This window comes from Salarias fasciatus, chromosome 20 (genome assembly GCF_902148845.1).
Source record: "Salarias fasciatus chromosome 20, fSalaFa1.1, whole genome shotgun sequence".
NCBI classification, from domain to species: domain Eukaryota; kingdom Metazoa; phylum Chordata; class Actinopteri; order Blenniiformes; family Blenniidae; genus Salarias; species Salarias fasciatus.
Window position 1 is genome coordinate 19,587,215 of NC_043764.1, and position 22,628 is coordinate 19,609,842.

Sequence of the window (22,628 nt, forward strand, 5' to 3'; positions counted from 1 at the left end):
GGTCGGCTAGTGTAATGCCAGAGAGTAGCGTGAGTTGATCAGTGTGAGCAGTCAGAGAGGAATGCGATGGGAGGGTGGGAAATGAAGACAGAGAGGGGAACAGAGAGAACGAGACAGAGAAAGGGAAGCAGAGAAAAAAAGAGAGAGAGAGAGAGGGGTTCTGCTTCTTCCGCTCTGGTGATTCCCGATGAAATTGATTCTCATACCTCCAGAGATCCCCCACTGTCCCCTTTCTCCCCTCCGTCCCTTCTCTATTACATACCTGTCCGCAGGATGAATGATCTACACATTACCCATGAGCACTGCTGACCGGTGCACACATCAGTGACTCCCCGAGCGCAGGGACCGCAAAGAAACCCCAGAACACAGACAGAAAAGACGGGAGTGGAAAGGGAAGCTGGAGAGAGGAAAGTGAAACAATCAAAGTTAATAACAGAGATGATCAGAGGAAGAATCGAGTCAGAGAGGGTGACGAGGATGACAGGGGCAAACGGGGGTAATGGTGTGATCAGGACAGCAGATCCAGATGTTAAAATAAAGGCAGCAGCAGGTGAAGAGGATAACTGAGCCGATGAGGAGCAGGTGAACGAACTATGAAGTTAAAAAATAAAAAATAAAAGGGAATTAGGAGTTCCCATGGAAAAAAAAGAAAAAGAGAGAGAGAACGAGGCTCCAGGAGCTGGTATGTAAACGTGTGACGCTCCACCGCCAAAGAGCTCCAAAAGAAAGGCAATCAGGGATGGAGAAGACTGCGCTGGTGGTTTCAGCCCCGTTCACCGCTGTTCTCCCGGGGGATAGGTGTCACTCGTGTGTGGAAAGAGAGCAGCCACTTAAATGAATGGAGCTCTTTATCTGAGCCTGAACAGCGAGTTATTACCTACTGAGTAGACACTATGAAGCAGGCTCTATTTCCACAGCAGCACTCCCCAGGGCGGGAAGGAGGGGGGGAGGGGGGGGGCAGAGCAGGAGGCATAAGGGAGGGAGGGGCGGAGATGGAAGGAGGAAGTTCGTGTCTGGTGCCTGATTTTGTAACAGGGTATGACATCTCTGGCCTCCGCGCTCTAACAAAGCCCTGAAGCATGGTCAAGCATCACTGAGGAAAGGAGCGCTTGTGTGGAAAGCTGCGGGAAAAACCACACAATAATAACACCCACTGGGAAGGCCTCAAACGGCGCTGAAGCTCTGCTGCTCCTGTCTGCATTTCTATTAGGCAAACACGAAATCTTTAGAAAGTATTCAAGTGATCACAGCAGCTGACACTATCACATTGGGGGCCAGGGGTCAGATTTTTTTTTCTTTTTTCTTTTTTTTTATCATACTGACCGATTTATTGCATCGGATGTTATGAGTCATGCATTTTCTGTCCATTAGTAATCGGAGTATCAGGCTGACCTGGCTGTCTGCGAATGCACGCTGCAAATGACCCACTTTTTTCTTTTCGGGTTTTTTTTTTTTTTTTTTTTTTTACTGTGAATTAGGTGTGTGTACATTCTGAATTAGCAGTTATTAAATATTAAAATTTGTATGAGTAAATTTGTGTCAACCTTAATATAAGCAATCCTACGAAATTTATCGGTAATTTCATCGAGGAAAAAAAGATGGATGCTCAAAGTATAAGCAATTGATTCATTAACCTCCCTATATGCACCTGTAATTGTTTGGTAATTTCCTCATACTGTGCGGTGCCGAGCCGAAGGAGAACTGAGTCAGAGCTAAACCGCTGTTCCGCAGCTCTTTGGGCTCCGAGAGCGGCTCGGCTCCCCTGATGCTGCCTGATGGCTTTAATTGGTCTCCTCTGGCTTCAAGCGGAGCGCAGGAATCCCTTCTCACTAATGGAGTAAGCTGCGGCGAGAGTGATAACGCTCACGCGCCGGAACGGGCACATACGTGTTCAGTCGAACGGATATCACAGCGCCGAGCGTGCACGCGTTCACCTGTGTGCACACGCGCGGACAACGCACGCATGCAAACAGAAACGTAGCCGCCGACATAGATTCATATGTGTACAAAGCACACGTTTAATCCACCCGGGAATCCCTCCAACTCGCTGAGCTCGGCGGCGAGCCATAAATCCATACGCCTGAAATCCTGCCATGAAAATCTGATCCTATACCTTTCCCATGTGGAAAACGCTGAAAAGAACCTCCAGGAATTGTTTAATTTGTACCTGTTAGAGGTTGGTGTTTAGGGACTGTTTGCCAGAATGATGATATAAGGTAGGATTTAGAGCTACAAGTTTAAGAACCAGACGAACAACCACCGCAAAGGAGATTTCCAGCTTTGTTCTTCTGTAATATGACAATCTTCAAATTTGACTTCATATGAAATCCCAGGTGACAGAGTGATAATCTTTACTTCAGAGAAGTGCGGCGGAATGAAAAGAGCCAGATTATCATATAAAAGCTAATACTTGTCACTGCAAACTTATGCTTTTAGAGAAAAATCAAATATCTGAAACTTTAGCCTGCAAAGTCTCCCAAAAAAAAAAAAAAACACCCAGAGAGCATTGCAAAATGACAAAAAAGGTAATAAGTAGAAAAATATAGAGAAAGACAAGCAAACTGGCAGTGAATGTGAAGTAGATAAGTATTCTCTTTGCCTAATGATATCATCAGAGCGTAGTATGAGAGAGAGAGAGAGAGAGAGAGAGAGAGAGAGAGAGAGAGAGAGCACTCCCGAGCCTTCACAGCTCAGGTGGGAATTACAGCACTGCGGACTGGGAATTGCTAAAAGCTACAAAAACACAGTACACACCCAGAAACTCCCCAAAGCCGAGAAATCACAAATAGACCTTGAAAAACGCATGAAAGGCAGCAAAGGAAAAAAAAAAAAAAAAAGCCAGTGGAGGGTAAATGGGAGGTGAAGTCAATATGCAAACGACGCATGGCGAGGAGGAGTGAAACGAACGATCCAGCGGGAGCGAGGTCCTCCTTAGCATATTAGCTGCATGCGTTTAGCGAGTGAGTGACAGCGTATGTTTCCCATACGTCTGAAGTGCAAGGAACAAAGTTGATCGAGGAGATCAATTCGAAAAAAGTCAGCACATCCCAGCACCAGCTGTCACTCTAATTGCCTCCCTCTACTGTCATCTTTAGCATCAATTCCATGCTAATGCCGCATGAGATAATACCTGTTATGGGTCTAAAATGGGTTTTCCCTTCGCTAATGAGCGCTGGATTTCCATACACAGCAAAAAAGCATTTTTTTTTTTTTTTTTTTGCAGTGGTCACACCAGACCCTCTGGGTGTGAAGTTAAGTTGTGTACCGTATCGTGGCATTGTGCCAATTTGGATTCTTAATGGGCTAAGCAGTGTTTACTTTTCAAAGACTTCCACATGAATTATTGATGGGTGGCAGCTGATTGGTGCTTGGAATTAGCAGTAAATAATCCATCTGGGGGCACCGCTCTATTAGTGCCATGTCTCTCTCCGGGGTGAACGAGCTGACTGGAAACTTATACAGCTTTCCACAGCCATTTGCTGTAGTAATTTCTGCTGTTTGTACTATAGTTATCCAAAGTTATGTCTGAATGGAGAGAGAGAGAGAGCAGCGAGCGGGAGATCACAGCGCTTTAATTGTCTAACCGAAGAGACAAGAGAGTGATTTGCATATGCAAAAACTAAGAGCAAGAATCAACAAACTTGTAAATATGGAAATGTATTTGTTTTTTTCCCATCATTTCCATAATAGTAATTCTAAATCAGTTTAATCTGTCAATACAAAGACTTAAGTACAGCAGCAGAAGTGTGGCAGGGTTGTGGGAATGCCTTTTCCCAGCATTTCTTTTCTTTATTTGCGGAGGTAAAATATAAATGTTATTGGAAAACTTTTTTGTTTTCTGTTACTGAATCTGCTGTAGGTGTAATGGAGAATTATTGAAAGCATTATATATGGTTGAATATCCATTAGTGTGACAACATTGGCATACTTTAAAGATTTACGCAATATTTTCAAATTAAAAGCCGCCAAGTAGCAAAAGAAGAGTTCTGCGTTTTCTGGATTATGACTTTCACACTTCACATTATTATTATCACATAAATACAATGAAAAAAATCCAGGTACCCGACTCTCACTCAGCATCAGTGTTTGGTGGGCTGAATGTTCCGATGCGGTTTGAGCTCTGACCTTGAGACCCCTCGATCTAAAGCCACAGGCGATCCCACTATTCACTTCTCCCAAATCTCCATCACTCATTTTTCAACTTCTGATGATATGTGCTCATTTACGGTGCCAAGCTTCCTTTACCCCTACACAATTTGTGACGCCTCGTTAAGTCTATCTTTCTTTGATTTCAAGCAGCTCAGAGGATTAATTCAGCAACGCTGGAAAGAAAGAGACGTGGGGTCTGATTATCTGATACTGCAAATACGCCACACAACGTGACATTTTATCGTCTTTATTCACTCATAGAACACAGCTGCGTTACAATGAGTTCAAAGAGAGGCAAGCGCTAACACAATGAACGCTGCAAGCGCGTGCATGTGCTGGGAGATAAAATATCAACAGTATGCATCCACAAATACGACAGAAATAGCTAATAAGAATACAAATGAGAGGAGCTTTCTGGAAAGTCTGAGAGATGCTGGAGAAGCACTGAAGGAGGACATGACTTCTAAATTTAAGAATTCCTTCCCAATGCGCTCGTGTGAGAGATGCCAATTTGTTCAGACCATTTTCTTGGCCCTCTTTGGTGTCAGAAAAAGGAGGAAGGCTTCGCTTCTGAAGTTCGGTAATAAATTCTTGGATTGGCTCCATCCTCCGGACGGAATGAACCGCTCTGAGCGAAGAATAAAGACACGTCTCTTCAACAGTCTGTCATATGCAACTGGTCCTGCTTTCTGCGCTGTATGTATGCGCTTGTATGTGTCTTTAACCACTTCCTCCATTTCCTGGCTGGAGAACACCCATCTGCCATAACTGTGGTGGCTTGCCATTGAGCATCTGAGGTTTGAGAGTACAGCAGTGTGCGAAGGAAAAAGCCAGTTTAATTAGTTCGACTACAAAGCTGTGCAATGTATTAATCTCCTCGCGGGCATTTGAAGGAATATTTGCACTCTCAGACATTTGTTGCTATTGTTCAATGTAAAAAGGGGAATTCCAAAAAATGTCAGATAAGCCAAAACTATTTCACAGATAACATAAAATTTATTATATTATTAGTTTGGCTTGTAGCTGGAATGACTGAAGTTTGCATGTTTTTTTTTTTTTGTTTTTTTTTTGGCGCGCTTACCAGTGCATGAGCGGCACTCACCGCGAGTCTCCGCCGCTCTTTCTCAGCTGTCTCAGGTGTTGGCGTACCGAGCAGAGATTGATGTACTCTGTCTTCCACTTGCGGTCTGTGCCTCGCCGTCTGCCCCGTCTGGATCCTTCTGTTTCACCCTGCTGGGCTAATCCAAGCTGGCCAAATCCCTCTGCCACGCGGGCCTACACAGAAGCTGTCCTGCTGGGTGCAATATGCCACCCGCTTCCCCGGCAGTGCCAGCCCTGTAGGACTTCAAGCCCAACTGTGGCGTCTTGTCAGTAAACAGACAAAGACGTATGAATCAGCTAAGCGACTTAGAGCAGGTAGCCCTGTGACAATAACATGTTGACTGATGACAAAGAGGTGTTTTCCTCAATGGGGTTGGCACATGTCTGTTCTCCAGTGTCGCTGCATGACCACACCAGCAGCACCATCAGGTACGAACCGGACCAACCCCCAAAATGAGAGCGCTCTTCTAAAGAAAGAACAGCCACGATAAGCTCCAGTGTACCTCTGCATAGTCAATTGCACATGAGTCTGTATGGATGTCCTGAAAATTCCTTCCACCAATGCAATCAGTGTTGCACCCTACTGAGCAGAACACAGAATATCAAATTAAGTTCATCTGTCAGGGGAACAGACTGTTCACGGATCTAATTGGCAGTTGAGGCTTAGAACAGGATCCTTTGTGAAAGACTGGTGATAAATTTACTTCTGTCTCCAATCTTTTTGTCATAGTTTTTTCTGTTTTCATCTGCTCTCTGATAAAAGATTTCAATGCCCAGACAGTAATGAGTCGAAGGAGGATGGTGGAGGCTCTTTGTGTGTGATTTTTGTTATTTGCAATCACTGGCAAACACTATATAAACAAAATGTACCATATTGATCTCAATATAAGACTTTTGATGATAAGACCCTTGCATTTGGCAAGTGGTGTTGCAGAGGAAATATCTTTTATGAAGACATGAATTAATATCTCAGGCTCTGGTTCGCACTTCCTCCTCGTACACAGAATGTCTAATGGGGGAGGCCTTTCTGTATGGAGTATTCAGGCTCTCCCTGTTTCTCTCTGGGTACTCCAGTTTAATCCCACAGTTCATAAAAAATGCTTGTAAGGTTAGCAGGTGACCTTAAACGACCCATCGGTGTGAACGTGTGTACAGTCGAACAGAAAAATGCTTTGAATAAGAATAAAGTGACTTGGAGACGCAAACGGCAATGCATGACCACATGCGTGCGCTCACAGACAGCTCAACTTTGCCAAATTTCTCCGATATTTCCTCCTAATAGACAGCCTTCGACTGCACCTGTTTAGGCTTATTTCCAGGAAATTGTGCGATTGTTACACCAATATGAACGTGTTTTTGTCTGTAGTGATGAAGAGCCTGTCGCCTTGTACAATAAAGAAACTGTCTAATTATTGCACAGTATTTGTCAGTTAGGAGAGATTTAGGGTGCTGCCCTTGAACCCACAGTGTCTTCTGTTGGCATTTAAGATCCATATATGCTAGAACTGATTAGTTGGCCTGAGATATGCAATATAGGCAAGATCATGTCTCTAATAACTCTTCTCCCCGGCCGAGCCCACACAGCAGAATTTAGATTTATATTTAAAAAGAGGAAAAAAAAAATAAAGGTCAAAGTAATCACTTTTCTCAATGCAAGAATCACGGGTGTGAGCAGGACACAGCCAAAAAAATAAATAAATAAATAAAATGAAACTAATGAAGACATGCGAACAAGAATGAAGCAATAAGGTCAGAGTAGTGGAAGAAAAAAGAACAATTACATGTCCTTGAACAAGAATAAAAAACTATTGAGCTAAGTTGGGTTTTGTGTTTATATAAAACTGTTGAAATTACAAAGGAAACAATACAATGATAGCAATCAGTCTAGTGCACCAAGGCATAGCATAGTAATTCTATTTTATTTGATCAATTTTCTGCTTTTTTTGTTAGGATTCTGTAGCCATAAATGAGAAAGGATTATGAAGCTGACGATCTGCAATACTAAAACACTGCAACACCACCTGTACTGCTTTCTATTCTTAGCCAGTTTTACAAAGGAGCATACAAAAATAATATAGTCTGCAACATAAAGAGCAGTGATTGTTAATTGAAATGATACAAATCAGCAGGCATCGGTTATACAGTAAAAATACGAGGAATAGAAAATTAATTGCCTGATATTGCTGCTTGATTAAACGTCAAAAGGTCATTAAAGTTATTTGTATAGAAGCAGCGAAAACCATTACGTCCAACGCGTACCTCACTCGATATACCTGAACTTATTTAGTGATTGAATGAAGACTTGTTTTGTCATACTTTAATTAAGTGTAGATGAGAAGTGAAGCCTTTGAGTCAAAGTGAAATCAAGCACCAGCTGCAGAACCATATGACGGGTTTGTGAGCAACAAAGCCCCTCAGATTCACGCTGAACACAGATGTCTGAAAATAATTAAAACCATTCTCTTGATTTTATGATGTTACAATTTATCTGGTCGTTAGAAGGATCTGAGGGTATCAATTTGACAATGCTTGGAAAAAAAACCCCCAAAAGTGCTATTTTTATGAATTGTCATCATAAATGTGTTTGATATAATAACAATTTCCAATATGGAAATAAACTCACCCAATTAAGTCAACAAACAAAAAAAGATGCAATCACTTAACGTTAAAAACTATATCAATCACATGCCATGAATAAACATATTTAAAATGAATGTTGTGTTATTGAAAATGAATTAATCCAATCTAGTCTTATCATTTGTATAATCAAATTTGTGAAGGTCAAGGTAATTATATTTCATCAAACAAGCAGAACAGAACCCTCCCATTCCTAAATAACACTGGAACAAATGAAGTGACAAATTAATAGTGATCAACTCACAAACCCAATCTCCTCCTCTCAAAATAGAACTGTAAAAACAAAAAGCTTCTTTGATTTCAAATCGTTATTTCAAGAATGACATGAGGACAGTTTAGAACCACAAATAGTATATCTTTCAAATAGTACTGTGTTTAGACATCTGAAAGATGAAATGCTCAGTCTTACATAAATACTATAAATGGAATGGACGGCCCTCTGACTGACCTCTGGAACTGTGTGCGATTACCAAAGTCATATTCAACAGCACACTTTACTGCTTCTCTTCAGCAGTGGTCAATCAATAAATCTTTTGTAATACTGCCAATAAAGCTACAACCACCAGTGGGAGTGTGAATACCACAACTGCTACTAAGTGGCTGTTAGCGCCCAGTCGCTTCTACTATTATCTGAGCTGCTCCGGCGTGCTCGTAAAATAATATGTGGTGGACGTGGAACACATCGGGCTGATTTTCTGGGATCCTGCATAAAGTACATTAAATTGCATGTTAAGGCTAAGGTTTGCATACATTTTTGCACAACGAATAACATCATGAGTGTATTCAGTAAGGCACGTTTGCACAATAACTTTGTGGTGGAATCAGTATATTGTTTCAGTATTAGCTTGACTATCTATGTTCTGAAGAGATTAAATGAGGCCCCAACAAACACAAAATGCAACGTGACACCACTGTGATCAATCATTTCAGCATGTTATAGTGAATAAATCTGAATTTAGAAATAATGTATAATTTGTTAAAGCAGTGCATGAAAGAAGAGAAACAGAATGGATTCAGAAAAAGATTACAAGACCTATGGTGGGATACAACAAAGACGACATAATTTCATAAAGTCTGCAATAAAGTCGTAGGAAGCCAGCTGAGAAAAAGCCAGAAAGAAGCTGAGCTGATTTGCACCTCCCATTCAAACACCTACTAAAGAATAGTCTTTATTGTCATCGCAACAAGATGATCGTACTAAACAGATGTAATCGCGAAAGCTTTTGAACTTTTAAAATTACATTAACATTTGAGCATAAATCCAACTATTCCGTGCAGACTGAGACACATGCAGAACATTGCATATTAAAAAAGACAAATGTACTATATCGATATTATTTAGCTCGTCTGTCAGCTCCAGTCTGCGAATCAGTAATATCAAGCTTGTACCTGTTTTCAAAACAGCTCAATTGTTGTAGCTCAGCCTCATTTTTACTTGTCTTTGTGAATTTCAGATACATGCATTCATAAAACATGAAATTCTGTTTAAAAAGCTGTACAATGACCGCAAAATTTGTACCAGTGCACCAACAAAACACTCCCATGTAAAGGAGCTGTCGGGATCATGGGAACAGAATGAGGTTTTAATTCATGAGCCGCTACATAACTGTTTACACCCTAGCTAGCGCTCAAGCTAATGTGTGTTGTATTATCTCTGAGCAACGCCACATGCTCCTCACACTCCGATGTGACCAGAGAGGTTTTTTTTGTAACTGGATTCATGAGGAGGCTAATAGCTAAGAAGATCACATGAGGATTACTGCACTACGATTATCAGTTACCAATTTCTGAATTAAGCTTAGTGGGCATTTCCAGTGCTTAGCTAGCGCTGTGCCTTTGAGTGAAAGTGCTTACTTATAAAACTATACTTTTCTTGAGCACTTTTCGCTTGGCTTTCCAAACCGAGAGATACGTGAGAGGCTTGTAGCGGCAGCTGCACACTGGCAGAAATGCACATGCATTTAATTCAAATCCGGTGTCTTAAGATCTCTCAACTGGAGCTAAACAGGTACTTTCACAAGACGGAGAGAAACTACTGGTGTGAGGACGAGAATATGTTTCCAATTTGGCTGCTGAAGGAAGATGTTGAACAAAATGTAATGAGACAGAGATTTGGAGATTTAAAAAGAAAAAAGAGGGTGTAGAAAGAGCGAGGCAGACAGAGAAGTTGAAGGGAGTAGTTTCCTTGTGTAGCTGTGAGTTGACAGGAAGATTAGCATGTGTGGCTAATGGGGCAAAAAGCAGCCGAGCCCTGCTAGGCACCCTTTCACTCCGACTAACAGGCAGCCGGTTGCCCCAACCACTGCCTCTGTCACTCCATTCCTCCTCTGTGGCGTCTGAGCACGCCGGCAAACAACCCCGCGACGCGCACGCCCAGCCGCCGTGAACGCCCACGGAGCGGGATGACTCAATCTCATTCACAGCGAGTCCGGGACGGAGCGTCAACGCGCTCAAGAACAGGTTGTGAAATACGATCATCGATCTCCTATCAGGTTTATCGAGGCAGAAGTAGCGAGGAGTGAAAAACTCACGGACTGCTGCGTGCATATTGAAAAAAAAAAGCATGTTTATGCACTGCTCATCAAGATGATGGCTAAATCTCTTTTATGTAGAATACTTTTTCTTCTATAAATTCCAGCACATAGCAAGAATCAATAGCCCGATCTGATTGCTCACTCTCTGAATCTACAATTTGTTTTTCTTTTAATTGCTTTGATGTGTGCATCCTTCCCACAATACTTTATTTAGACATAAATCAAGACTTTCGCAGAGTGGGAGAGTATGTGTTCATGCATGTGAGTGTGCCGACGCGTCGGGGTAGCAAGCATGTGCGCATGCATAAATGTTTGTGGATTTGTGTTACAGAGGCCACAGCTGGGTATTACCATATATCAGCGTGCACGTCTTCCCGTAGCGGGTGTCTGAATGTTTCATCTAATCATTAAATGCTGACAGGCTTCACAGAGGAGCTCCACTGATCCCCGTTAGAGGAATACAGGGTCTGACTTCATTAGAACTGTTAGTACTAAGCTGCTTTACCCACGCTCACGCCTGGCTTAACCTGCACAGTGATAAATGCTGAGAGGGAAAAGGGAAGATAGTCAGAGGAGGAGAGGGGTGAAACAAAAGGAAAGCAGACACAGAGACGTTTAAAGAGAAAGCCAAAGGTGCCAGCGGCGGGTGCAGAGGACGAGGGAGCGAGCAATTGGAGGGGAATGGGAGGGCGGAGAGCGTGTGAACCTGGAGTTTTTGCGAGTCAAGGGAAGGGCTCGAGCTCAAAGTGGTGTTTGAACTGAGAGGGATTTACAAATGCAAAAAAAAAAAAAACAAAAAAAAAAAAAAACGAGCAAAACAATCAATTAACTTGTGTTGCAATTAATCAATTATCATGCTGGCACATTAACAGCCAAAGTGCTTAACTGAGATTCCAGCATCGGGCTCCTATGTGCAGAGGAATTAGCATCGACCTCTGTGCAGCTGCACTCACGCGCCGGCTAATTTATGCTTGTGCATATGCATCTAAGCGCGTAAAGATATGCACACACATCCTTGTTCTCAGCATTTTTCACCAGTACAGGACCCCCTCCCCGATCAACACGCAGTCTTCCTCTTCTGCCAGCAGAGGTTTTTGGCCAGCTTAAGTACGCCCACGGGCCCCTGGGGGACAGCCCGTGACGGATGGCACTGCGTGTGACTCCGATTCGATTCAGCCCATTTGATAAATTTATTGCTGGCATTTTGAAAATGAAATTAGAGTACGTCTCCTGGAGACTGTTTTTCCAGCACAGGTGCCATAAATACACTTCATTTGGCAGAAGAGAGGGAGGAGGAGTGTAAGGGGGTGGAGAAATGCTGGATAAAGGATGTCATGGCAGGGGGGCAGATAGCAGGGATCTTCCACAGAAGTAGAAAAACCAAAGAATAAGGTCAAATTATAATGAGGTGCTGTATTAATCATGATATTGGTGGGGAACAACAGTAAAGGTTATTCAAATCCGTCTAGAGTCCTACCCGGACCTAAATAGTCTGCGCTGCCCTTCGGTATCACACATGCGCTGCGGCGTGGCACTGTGTTAACATCTCATGTTGAGCACTGACAGATTGAGACGGTGGGTTGTTGACATTGCAACCGAGCACAAACGTCCCGCTTTCTCCATCTTTCATGTGGACTCACAAACACATGCACATCCAGAGCAATTCAAACACACACACTCACACACACACATGCACTTCTTTTAAAAGATGTGCACACACAAAAACGTGGTTTATGTACATTATCTTTGCCTCAAGGCCCCGTGGCTCTTCAGAACCGATGACACTGTCATGGCAGCACAGCCATCTATAACTCAGAGTGTATGAATGAAAACAGCAAGCTATTTTTCTCCCCGGAACTCTCAGTGTGTGGGTCTGAGCGACAGTCGGCATTTTTTTGTTGTTGTTGAAGGCTGAGATGACACAGATTTGAACGGGACAAACCGAACGCGCGAATAAAAAGAAGACGCGTAAACACACAAAAGTAAAAGACAGACACGGACACACACAGCCCAACAGAGATAGACGTTCGTTCACCGTCAGGGTTACGCCGGCCTTATTTATCTCCCTCTTATTCAGAAACGTATGCGAGTGCAGCTGTGGAGGGATGATGTACTCCACGCCAGCCCCGCTGCCCCTTCAACATTCATCAGGGAGGCAGGCTCGGGCAACCAGCATCACTTACCTTTATAGACCGATCTGACAGCACAGTCATCACGCCGAGAACACTGTGCATTTCTACGGGCATGCAGTGTGTGTGTGTGTGTGTGTGTGTGTGTGTGTGTGTGTGTGTGTGTGTGGTTGGGGAGGTACTGAGCGCAAGCTGTCACACAGACATACTCCGTCAATGTCTTCTGCAATGTATACAAGCAGGTTCAACACTTCCAATGCTTTAGAAGGTGAAAATGTTGCCATGTCTCTAAAGACACCCTCCTGCTGTTTAGTTTTTTTTTTTTTTTTTTAACATATACCTGCACATCAGAAGAGAGCCAGGTGACAATGAAAATATTTCTACCCGAGCTCCGTTGCGCTTTGGTTAAACCTGGTAGAAAATAACACCCAAGTTCTTGTGAGCACAGCAGGGAAAAAAAGAGAAAGTTTCAATAAAATCAGCGGGGAGTTTTTCTCCGACTGATTGTCTGCTCCTGCTTTGCAATCACAGAGTGCGACACACCCTCTGCCATTACTGTATCTTCTCAAAGGAGAGCGGAAGGCTGGGACAAACGGGTGCATACACCTGAGGGCTGTCAGTCAGAACAGGACCCCCGGAGCTGCTTAGACCGTTTGACTACCTGACCCTATCATCTTTAAAAAAAAAAAAAAAAAAGAAAATCAAAACAGCCTACAGGTACATTCTGACAAACATCTATCCCCACTGCGGCCCACCTCATATCTCTCCCTGAAGATGCAATATGCAAAACAGTCACCTCCCCCAACTTGAAATTAACATACACATGGAAAATGTGAGGGGGGGGGAACCAAACAGAGCTGTGATTAGTCTGAACATATGACTTACAGAAAGCAGTGCAGAAACACAGTCTGTGGGCTGCCTGCCATTGTAAGATAGCAGGATAATTTAGTGTAGGTGTCAGTGGGTGTGAGTGACTGACTCGGTAATCAAACAGATTGTTCTGCAAGAAAAACAATGACTGACGCGAAATCAAATCGACACCATCAAAACCATGAATGTTTCCTTCTTTCTTCTCCCATCTCATTAACAGAAGTCGAGAACACACAGGCAACTGACCACCAATCTGAAAATGCACCAGGGTCCACAGGTGACTGATTGAATGCCGTCTTACCTTTCTGTGGCGACACTGTAGAACCTGGAGATAAAAGAGAAGAGATGCAGAGAGAAATATGTCAGAAGCTGACAGGTTGCAGTACAACAAACACATAAAACATAGGACACGACAGTCATGGCTGGGCATTTACTGGGGGGAAAAGGCAAAGACAAAAAAAAAAAAAAAAAAAAAAAAGCTGAAAAAGATAAAACATGGTGGGGGCTGAGCGAGGTAGGATCCATGATCAATTGTGCCTGTATATACAAACTGCAGAGTGGATTGCAATGACAGCACGGTTTTGCAAGAAAGAAGCTAAAAAAATCTTCATTGGTTCTACGTTGCAACGCCAATCATGAACGCTATGTTAGTGAACAGGACGCCTATTTCATTATCTCTGCTACTTTCTGTATGTGAGATGAAACTGGCTTCCAGAATTGGCCCAAAGTCCCATTGTTACACCTGTCTCGCCTAATAGTGACTTACTGCTCTACTTGTAGTAGCTGTCAATTGTAAAGTTACACAACATTTTAATGGCTCGCAGCATGGACGTGTGAAATTAGACGACTGAATGATTAAACGTCCAGCCCCTTGCTAGTCAGCACCTGAAATATTTTGAAGTTCTCCATTACAGAGTTTTATTTTAGTCAGGATGACAGAGTCATCAGTACAACCACGTTCAGCTCAAAGATTTGGATTTTAATCAGATACTACTATATACTGTGAAGAACAACACGCTATAAACATTAATAATGGTGACAACATGGACATTTGTATGGACAGACGATGAAGTCCACTGCCATAACGGGTGAAATTCAACGATGAAAGTACCAAGTCCCAGTAGAGTAAGGACTGGGAGTCATGCCACTCTGGAGGCCACCGTTGTTGTCCATCTACTCACACTTGTGCATAAGAGCTATTTACTAAGGCTGTGGTTCACATGCACAGTGGCGGCATTTCCAATATTTACAGAGATGTTGAAGCGTTTTCAAAAAGTTGCATCTTACTGTCATGTGTACGGGCACGTAAAACACAGCTAAAGTTTAGTTTTTTCACTTGAAAATGTTGTGTAAACAGAGTCTGAGCCTGAACTCAGCAAAACAACAACTCCAAGACATGTATGACTGTACTTTTGCCAAACTAAATGCCTGAAACAAACTTTCAGAAGTTTGCTTTATTTTACTTTACATACTGTAACTCATTTGGAAGTGATCATTTTTTTCCATTGAGTGTTAATTAAATTCTCGATGTGAGAAATAGGGAGTGTTATTTTGAGAGGGATTTGGGGGGAAGAGCTCTATTCTCAATTCTCTGCCTTGCTGTGTGTCAATTTGTTTGTTGAAATTGAGTACCGAGGTTTCACACACTTCTGGGGTCCAAACAACCTTGTGGCCACAACAAATGCAGATTAGGATTATGTGGAAGAGTGTTAAGATTCAGGTCATATTTCCGATGGCTGATGTTTGGAAAGTGGAAATGAACAAATTTATCAACTGATCACACTGAGTACATGTGACACCTTAATGTGAAATATACAGAAGGTGTATTGAGCAACACACTCAAAATCAGCAAACAATTCTGTTCATGGCACTCAGTATGAAGCTGTTGGCGCAAAACACAAGCCTAGAGAAGTTCTCCTGACCCTCAAATGTTTGATGTCCTACAATTTACCCCAACTGGGCTTTGTAATAATGGAAAAAAAAAAAAAAAAAAAAAAAAAATGCCACACACCACATTCTCTGAGTGAATATTTTCAGTTTGTGTGGGGAGGCCACTAGAGACACTTCTGGCCCACGAGGGAAGGATCAAAACATTGGCAGCCTGGAGAAAAGAACATACTGCAACATGTTTCTTCAACACAGCACACTTCCAAAAAATCTGAAGGAGAGGAATACAGTAAATTTAGCTTACTGGCCTCATAAAATAATCACAAAGACACAGTTTTGACGATCCCAAGGATTTGCTCTACTTTAATAGAGTTGTCAAACTCGCAGAAATACAAAAATAAATGGAAAGTAAATGCTTTTTTCTTTCCTTTTTAAATTATTTTTTTTAATAACTTTGTACTTTGAGCCATTCCTCAAATCCTTTAGAACATACACTGGCCATGTGCCCAAAAAAAAAAAAAAAAAAAAAAAGAAAAGCCCAAATGGCCACAGACACAGGATGGGAATAATTGAATCCGGATGGATTTGTGGTGTGCTGGGCTGAGGAAGTGATAATCCAAAGCTCTGCCTAATTGCCAGAGTAAAGATGGCGTCCATTGTGGAGGTGGCGTCGGCGTTTATCAAGGCAGTGTGCCGTGGGATTGGACTGAGCATTAGGGCTTTACACACTTTTGTTTTGTGAGGTGTTACAGTGGATTTGAGCAAATATTGGCCCTCTGGTTATTACATGGTCTGATTGTCTGCTATGCAACTGTCCATAAGCTCCGCACGTCTACCCTAATCTGAGAGGAGGCTTCAAATAATTAGTTAGTAAAGCACTCTCACAGCCCAGTGCAGTCAACCTTATCACTAAAAGAAAATCCTTGGTCCATTTCCTTTTCAGCCCAAAGGCTTACAAACTCACCACTGTTAAAACCTTTGTCGTGGCGGCACAGACGATAAAATATTACCCAACGTGTCACGACCACTGGCGCCTGTCCTGCTGTCTTTTGTCATTTATTATGTAAAATAAGTACGACTGTAGGTTCTGTTAATGTGTTGCCACTCTGGGATTTGTACCCTCCAATAACAGATTGAAATCAGCTGTGAAAGGCCTTTTTAGAATTTGCTGTTCACGTCATATTAAGTGTTTACGTGTCGAAGTTTTAAAGTGAAAACACAAAACTTTTGCTGCGATTGGAGCCACTGAAAATGCAACATTTGAAAAACTTTGTGAGAGTTGTCTTTGTTTAAAGCATATTGTTCTTGGCTTGCATGTGTGTGATTCATTACAAATATAACCAACTAGTGGCCTAAGATGTAAACTACATTGTTTTTATCCTGTTATTTCCAAACGCTCTTTTCAAAACGTTGTAAATGGAAAATAATTTGAAACGAAACAGCAAAAACGATTCATTTTCATTTGAAATGTTGTGCAAGTCGGGCCCTCCACTTGACCCTCCTGTCTCCAGAACTCCTTCCCGTCTAACATCCAAAAGCACTGAATCACTGGAGTCTAAAAATCCCATTAAAAACACATCAGCTTGGAAGTGTTTGCATGTTGTTACTCGTTATTTAAACAGCATTTTAACACTCTGTAATGTACACTGACCTTCACGAGTCCTGAGAGTTGCGTGTGAATAAATCTTCTAAAACTTCCAGGCTGGCTTTATCTTGTCTATGCAACGTAAAGACTCTGTGAAATATTGTCTGCTGAGTGGCGCGCCGAACCACTCGCGGTTGAAAGACAGGCTTTGTCTAGATTCACTGAGTGCCGTGATGCACGGCTCTGCAGAAGAAGTTCTGCTGAAGTACACTCTTGAGTCAATGAAATGTCGTTTTCCTGGCGCATGGCTGCTGCCATGGTGCGCTGACGTCAGTCCGACGTGTTTCTGAAAGCTTTTGTGTTCCTTGTGCAGATGGAGATGTTTCAGAGGAGTTTGAAAGCCTTTTTTTTCAGGGACTGAATGCTTTCAGCCACGGTAAATAAGACTGAAAACACAACGGCTTTGAAAATGTTTTGGGTGAAAATGGGGCCTCAAGGGTTAGGCCACAAGTTCTTCTCTGCCCTGGTTCAGTTGGAAATACTTCTGATAAAATATTCTACCGATGGGCAGATGAAGCAGAATTTGAAAAAGGAGGCATGGAGGGAAAAAAATGAAACAACAGAGCTTTGCTGTAATTCAATTATAGTATAACAAGGCATGATTTAAAGGACGTATTAATTAATTGCTCCGACACGTAGTTACCTGCATTAAACAGCAGGATGCTGCACTCTTTCTCTCACAATATATTGGATAGCAGAGCATTTTTTTTTCTTTTTTTTTTTTTTTGGTGGCAACAAGCTGTCTGAACACTGGCTGGATAATGATCAGTAAAAACACATACCGCATTGGTTTTGATGAATATTCAAAGGAAAGTTTCACTCCCACTCCAGAACTTGCTGGGTCAGAGCAGAGGCGCCACGCTGATTGGTGTCAGTGCAAATAAATAACTCCACTGTTTAGGTAGGCACAGAAAACCTCTGCCATCGATTACTGCAGTTTTTTCTCAGTTATCAGTGGCTTATATGGATTCGGAGACTAATTTGCAGTGAATATGTCTGTGGCGTTTGGTGTGCCCAGGCACCCACAGCAATACTTCTGTGGGTCTGGGAATTATGTAAAATAGGGCAGATGTCAATACAAGTTTCCCACAAGTGTGAATGCATTCAGGCAGGGTAAGGTTAAGGCTGCCCAAAAGCTTGCCCGAGGACACTAAAAGCTACATCTTAAAGAAACATTTATGAAATAGGGAAATGAACCTCTTCCCACTGTTTCCAGAAATGTAACCTCTCACTGTCAAAGAATATCCAATACTTGATGGAAAGGAGGACCGGCAGTGAGTGGATAAAGGTTCTGCTAAGATAAAGATGCAAACCCCAATAATTAGACTTTATTTGACAGATTGCAAGTCAAACAGCAAATATAAATTACACTGAATAACTAATCAGGTAAGACCGTAAAACATCTCTGGATGTTTACAGCATTCATTACCTATCTAAATGACACTCATCTGTTGTTTTATCTTGTTTTTTTTTCTTAATTGAACAGTCCACATTAAACGTATTTCTTGTTTGATTGGCAAAAGGAATATGAATTCAGATAGGAATTAAAAAAAACAAACAAAAAAAAAACATTTACATTGTCCTACTGTGGACAAAAAACATTTAGATTGTTCCTGCACTGCGAGGGTGGACGGTTCCACTGCATGTTGGATGTTTTACACGCGCGTCAGAGAAACACTTCAACTGGAGGCCAGCGTCACAAAGAGGATTTACGTTGGCACAATTACGACGCGAGTTAATTTGGCAGCGACTCTAACTACTGTGACACAGCTAATAAAGCCAACACTGTTTCTTGGCCTGAACTAAGAGTGAAGCTGCAAACCCTGTGCTCAGAGGCAAACACTTGGTGTGTAATTAAGGCTTCTTCCATCACAGTAAACCTATGGTCACCTCTGGGTTTGCTCCTGTGGATATGCTAAGAGATCGTTTTACAAATTTGACCAAAATCGTGGCGAATTCAATCCAAATGCGCGATCCTGAAAGCAGCAGAATGAAGCTGATCGGATGCAGAAATCATATCACAAAAGAATAACATCAACTTGTATCATCATTTTGGAAGACTTCTGTTGAGATGCGATGCTAAAGTGCCGGCGTCTGTTTTCCGTCAGCACTTTTTTGCAGCGCGGCGCATTTGGCACCATCTGTCACATGTGAGCATCAAAATATGGAGCGTTATATGCAAGGTAAGCTCGGGCCTGATTGAGAACGCTCCATCACTTTGTGACCAACGAGGTGCCTCTCTCGGCCGTTGCTGCATGTCTGAGTGATGAATCGGTATACCTGCTCAAAACTAGATTGAAGCCATAAACATCTTGTGATGGATTTGACCTTAGTTAATGACGATCGTGAGAAATATCATCAGCGGTGATGAGCGCGGCTTTAGAAATATAATGTGTCAGCTGAAAGCGAAAAATTCAGGGGAGTTTGCTATCCTTTTCCCTCGTTCTGCATTTTTCTTTCTATCTTCCTCGCGTGCTTTAATAATCAGAACGTATAACCTTGCTTGCTGTCACAAACACTTCTCCAGTGCGGCTTTTCTGACTGCTAATGCGTACAGCTGGATAACTTCACAACACAAATGTTGGGCAGCTCTTGCTTCTCTTGGGTGAAACATTTCATATTCTCTGTTTAGGAATTAAGGGAAAAACAAGTTTATTTTTCCAATTGCTGCTCTGGAATACTTACACACAGTATAGACTCTGAGTTTAGAGGGTCCCGGATGCTCTTGGGTCATTAAACTAAGCACACAAAAGATATGAATATGAACAAGAATGATTATACAACACTTATCTAATTAGCATTAAACCACACAAAAGCACAGTTTTAGGGGGATTATTAGTTTAAATAAACCCCACAGAAGGCACTGCTATAGCGGAGTGCAGATGGTCTGTAAGACAAACCCACAGGTGAGGCTGTGGAAGAATTCAGCATCTCTTCAAAACGTGAAGGTACGTTCATAGTTTGTGGAAATAGGAATCACTTCCTGCTCCTTCACATGTAGTATCCATCACGGTATGATTGAATTAGAACGCAATTGGAAACCTGTCTTCTATTGACTTCTTAAAGTTGTGGCCTTGTAGCCGGCCACTCTGGGAATAGTTTTAATTACGAGCAGAAATTGGGTTCGATTTTATTCCCATCATGAAGTGAGAAATCCTTGCAGCAAATCATCACTTCATCATAATAAATGAATACAGCGTCTTCAGTGGAAAAGAGCTCCTGGTGCACGCGAGTCCGATTATAAAGCCACTGTGTAAGCATGACCGTGTGTGTAAAAGCAAAAGCAAGTGTGTAGAAGGCGAGCAGTAAAGGGCAGTCGTGAAAACAACTGGCTTAGCCTTCAGACGATTATCATTATTGATCTATCGTCACTTCAGTTTAATTAGGATCAATTCCAAAGATGCAGCCGTTCACCTCTTCATCTTAATCACGATTTAACAATGAAGCCCCATCAGTTCGCGTCACAGAGGAAATAAGTCACTACAATAGTGACGGCAGTCAGCTGGTCGACCGTATCATCCTACATTAATCCCAAAGTTGATGGTTCCATCGCCCATCCTGGCCCGGCCAAGTGTCCAACTGAACCTGAAGTTACTCCCGGTGCAGGTGGAGCACCTGACCTGAATGAATGAGGAGATACTGTATACGCACTTTAACGTCCCAATGTAAACATTTCTGGGAGCAAGTCGACGACCCAATCTCCTGTGTGGGGGAAATGACATCCCGGCGGCCCACGGCGGACGGTTTCTCTCCGGAGGAAATGGAAAGTCAGCACCGCTGTTATTCTACCAGTGACAACAGGTGATTTGGGGAAAGGGAAAGATGTCACCTATGGGAGGAAGCTCCAAATTAGACTCCAGATGGAAAGTCGGTGACACCCGAAGATCCTCCAACTGACAGCTTGTCACAGCAGATAATCACTGCATTTATAGTCTGGCACTTTGGGGTGTTTAACTATTCATGGGAGTGGGGCGTGAAAAGATCTGAAGGCTTTTAAATCAAATTAAAAAACGCAAAGCAATACAATTAACAACAGAAAAAGCTAAAACATTCGTGTTAGATTATGTATTTGTATTACGAAAGAAAAGTTCACTTTTCTTACATGGTGCTGCGTTCATAGAGATCAGGCATTTGTGGGATGAGCAGCAGCTGTGAATATGTGTGTTGCACCAATCTTCATAATCTTCAAAAAGGGAAATAAAGAGCTTTTCTCATGGCACATGGTTCATTGACAAAAAGGATTATTACAATGAAAACATCTGAACCGATCCTCTTTGCTTGCATGTGCTGTTTCCTTTAGTCATGCTGCATGGAACATGTGATATCATGTGGTTGAAAACGACATGCCGTGACTCATTTGACTAATGTTTTAAAAGCACGTGCCTGCGCTTTTCAACTGAGGAGGACACAGAGCAACAGAACACAATCCCAGGTTTTAATTAGCCGAGTATAACGCATGTTCGTCTCCTACATACTGCACAGGGAGAGCGGGGAGTGCTGCCTTCTTGCTCATTATGTACTAATGAGTTGTCTATTAATGAAAATGGAAAGCATTTATTTTGCGAGCACAAAGGGTTCAGCTGGATTAATTACTGCACTACAGCAACAAAATGAAAACAGAAAGTGCAGCATCACTCTTGTGTGGCACATTACCCATTAACCAACTGTTATCAAGGCCCAGCGCATGTTGCCGCACGCCACGCTCTCTCCTTCACTCACACGCAGTGGGGACAGCAACGGTTCTCACAGGCCATTAGAACTTCACATGAGCCGCACTTTTGACACATTCTATATACTGTTTTTGATGCTTACAAGCTTCCTCCGGTGTGAATCCATGTTGCTCATAAAGCACCACGTCTGCGCAACGCGGACATTCTGCTAAATCATCATGACGGCGTTTTACCTCTGGGCTTTGGTTCCACAAAGGGCTTTTCTTTGCACAATGAAAAATGATTCCCGGCTAATTGCATCATTGTGTGGCCAGGAGTTGGCATTTGCATCTGTCAACAGGAGTAATCAGGAGGGATGGAAATTATCGAGGAGAAAAATCTAGCATTGTGATTCAAACTGCATCCGATACTTTCTGCACAAACTGCTCTTTTGGGGAAGTTTCAGGGATAAATAACTGTGAGCGCGGTAAGCTGTGCAGGGAAACAGGACCAGCGGGATGGAGAGGGAACAGCCACACAAGAGTTCAGCAGGGCGGAAAGTTTTATCCTTGATGTTAAGCATATAGTGTGCTGCAAATCTCCTACAAATAGCAATCAGAATCATTCTAATGGCTGACTAAACGCTGGATGTCCCTGTGGGCTCTCCTTGGACAGGTCGGGGGGAACCGGGGGAGAGAGTGGGCTCTGGCAGCTTCAGCAGATGGTTCTTGATCAGATATTAGAGGCTGGGCAGCGAGGTCGTCTGGCCACGAGCGTTCTGCCCCGCCTGGGGGAAAACAACCCCTTCTGAACCTCCAGCTCCGGCTCCGGTTCCAGCGCCAGACGAATAGCTCTGTGTCCCGGCCAGACTGCAGGGACGCTGGAGCGGTGACAGACTGCTGTCCTTAAGCCCTGTGACAATCTGGGAAAAGCAAACTCAGAAAACATGCTGTCTGCTGTAGTTTACTCCCCTCCAGGAATTTGTTTCACCCTATCTGGGCTGTACATGATTTGATGACAAATACTT

At 42.7% G+C, this 22,628-nt stretch overlaps 1 protein-coding gene across 1 annotated transcript in view; it reads right to left on the reverse strand.

The window, feature by feature from the left end:
- LOC115407531 (cadherin-4) overlaps positions 1-22,628 on the reverse strand; it is a 230,361-nt gene that overhangs the window by 115,314 nt on the left and 92,419 nt on the right. The window contains exon 3 of the mRNA XM_030117896.1: positions 13,722-13,745. Within this exon, the coding sequence (XP_029973756.1) occupies positions 13,722-13,745 (24 nt within the window). The remainder of the gene's footprint in view (positions 1-13,721; positions 13,746-22,628) is intronic.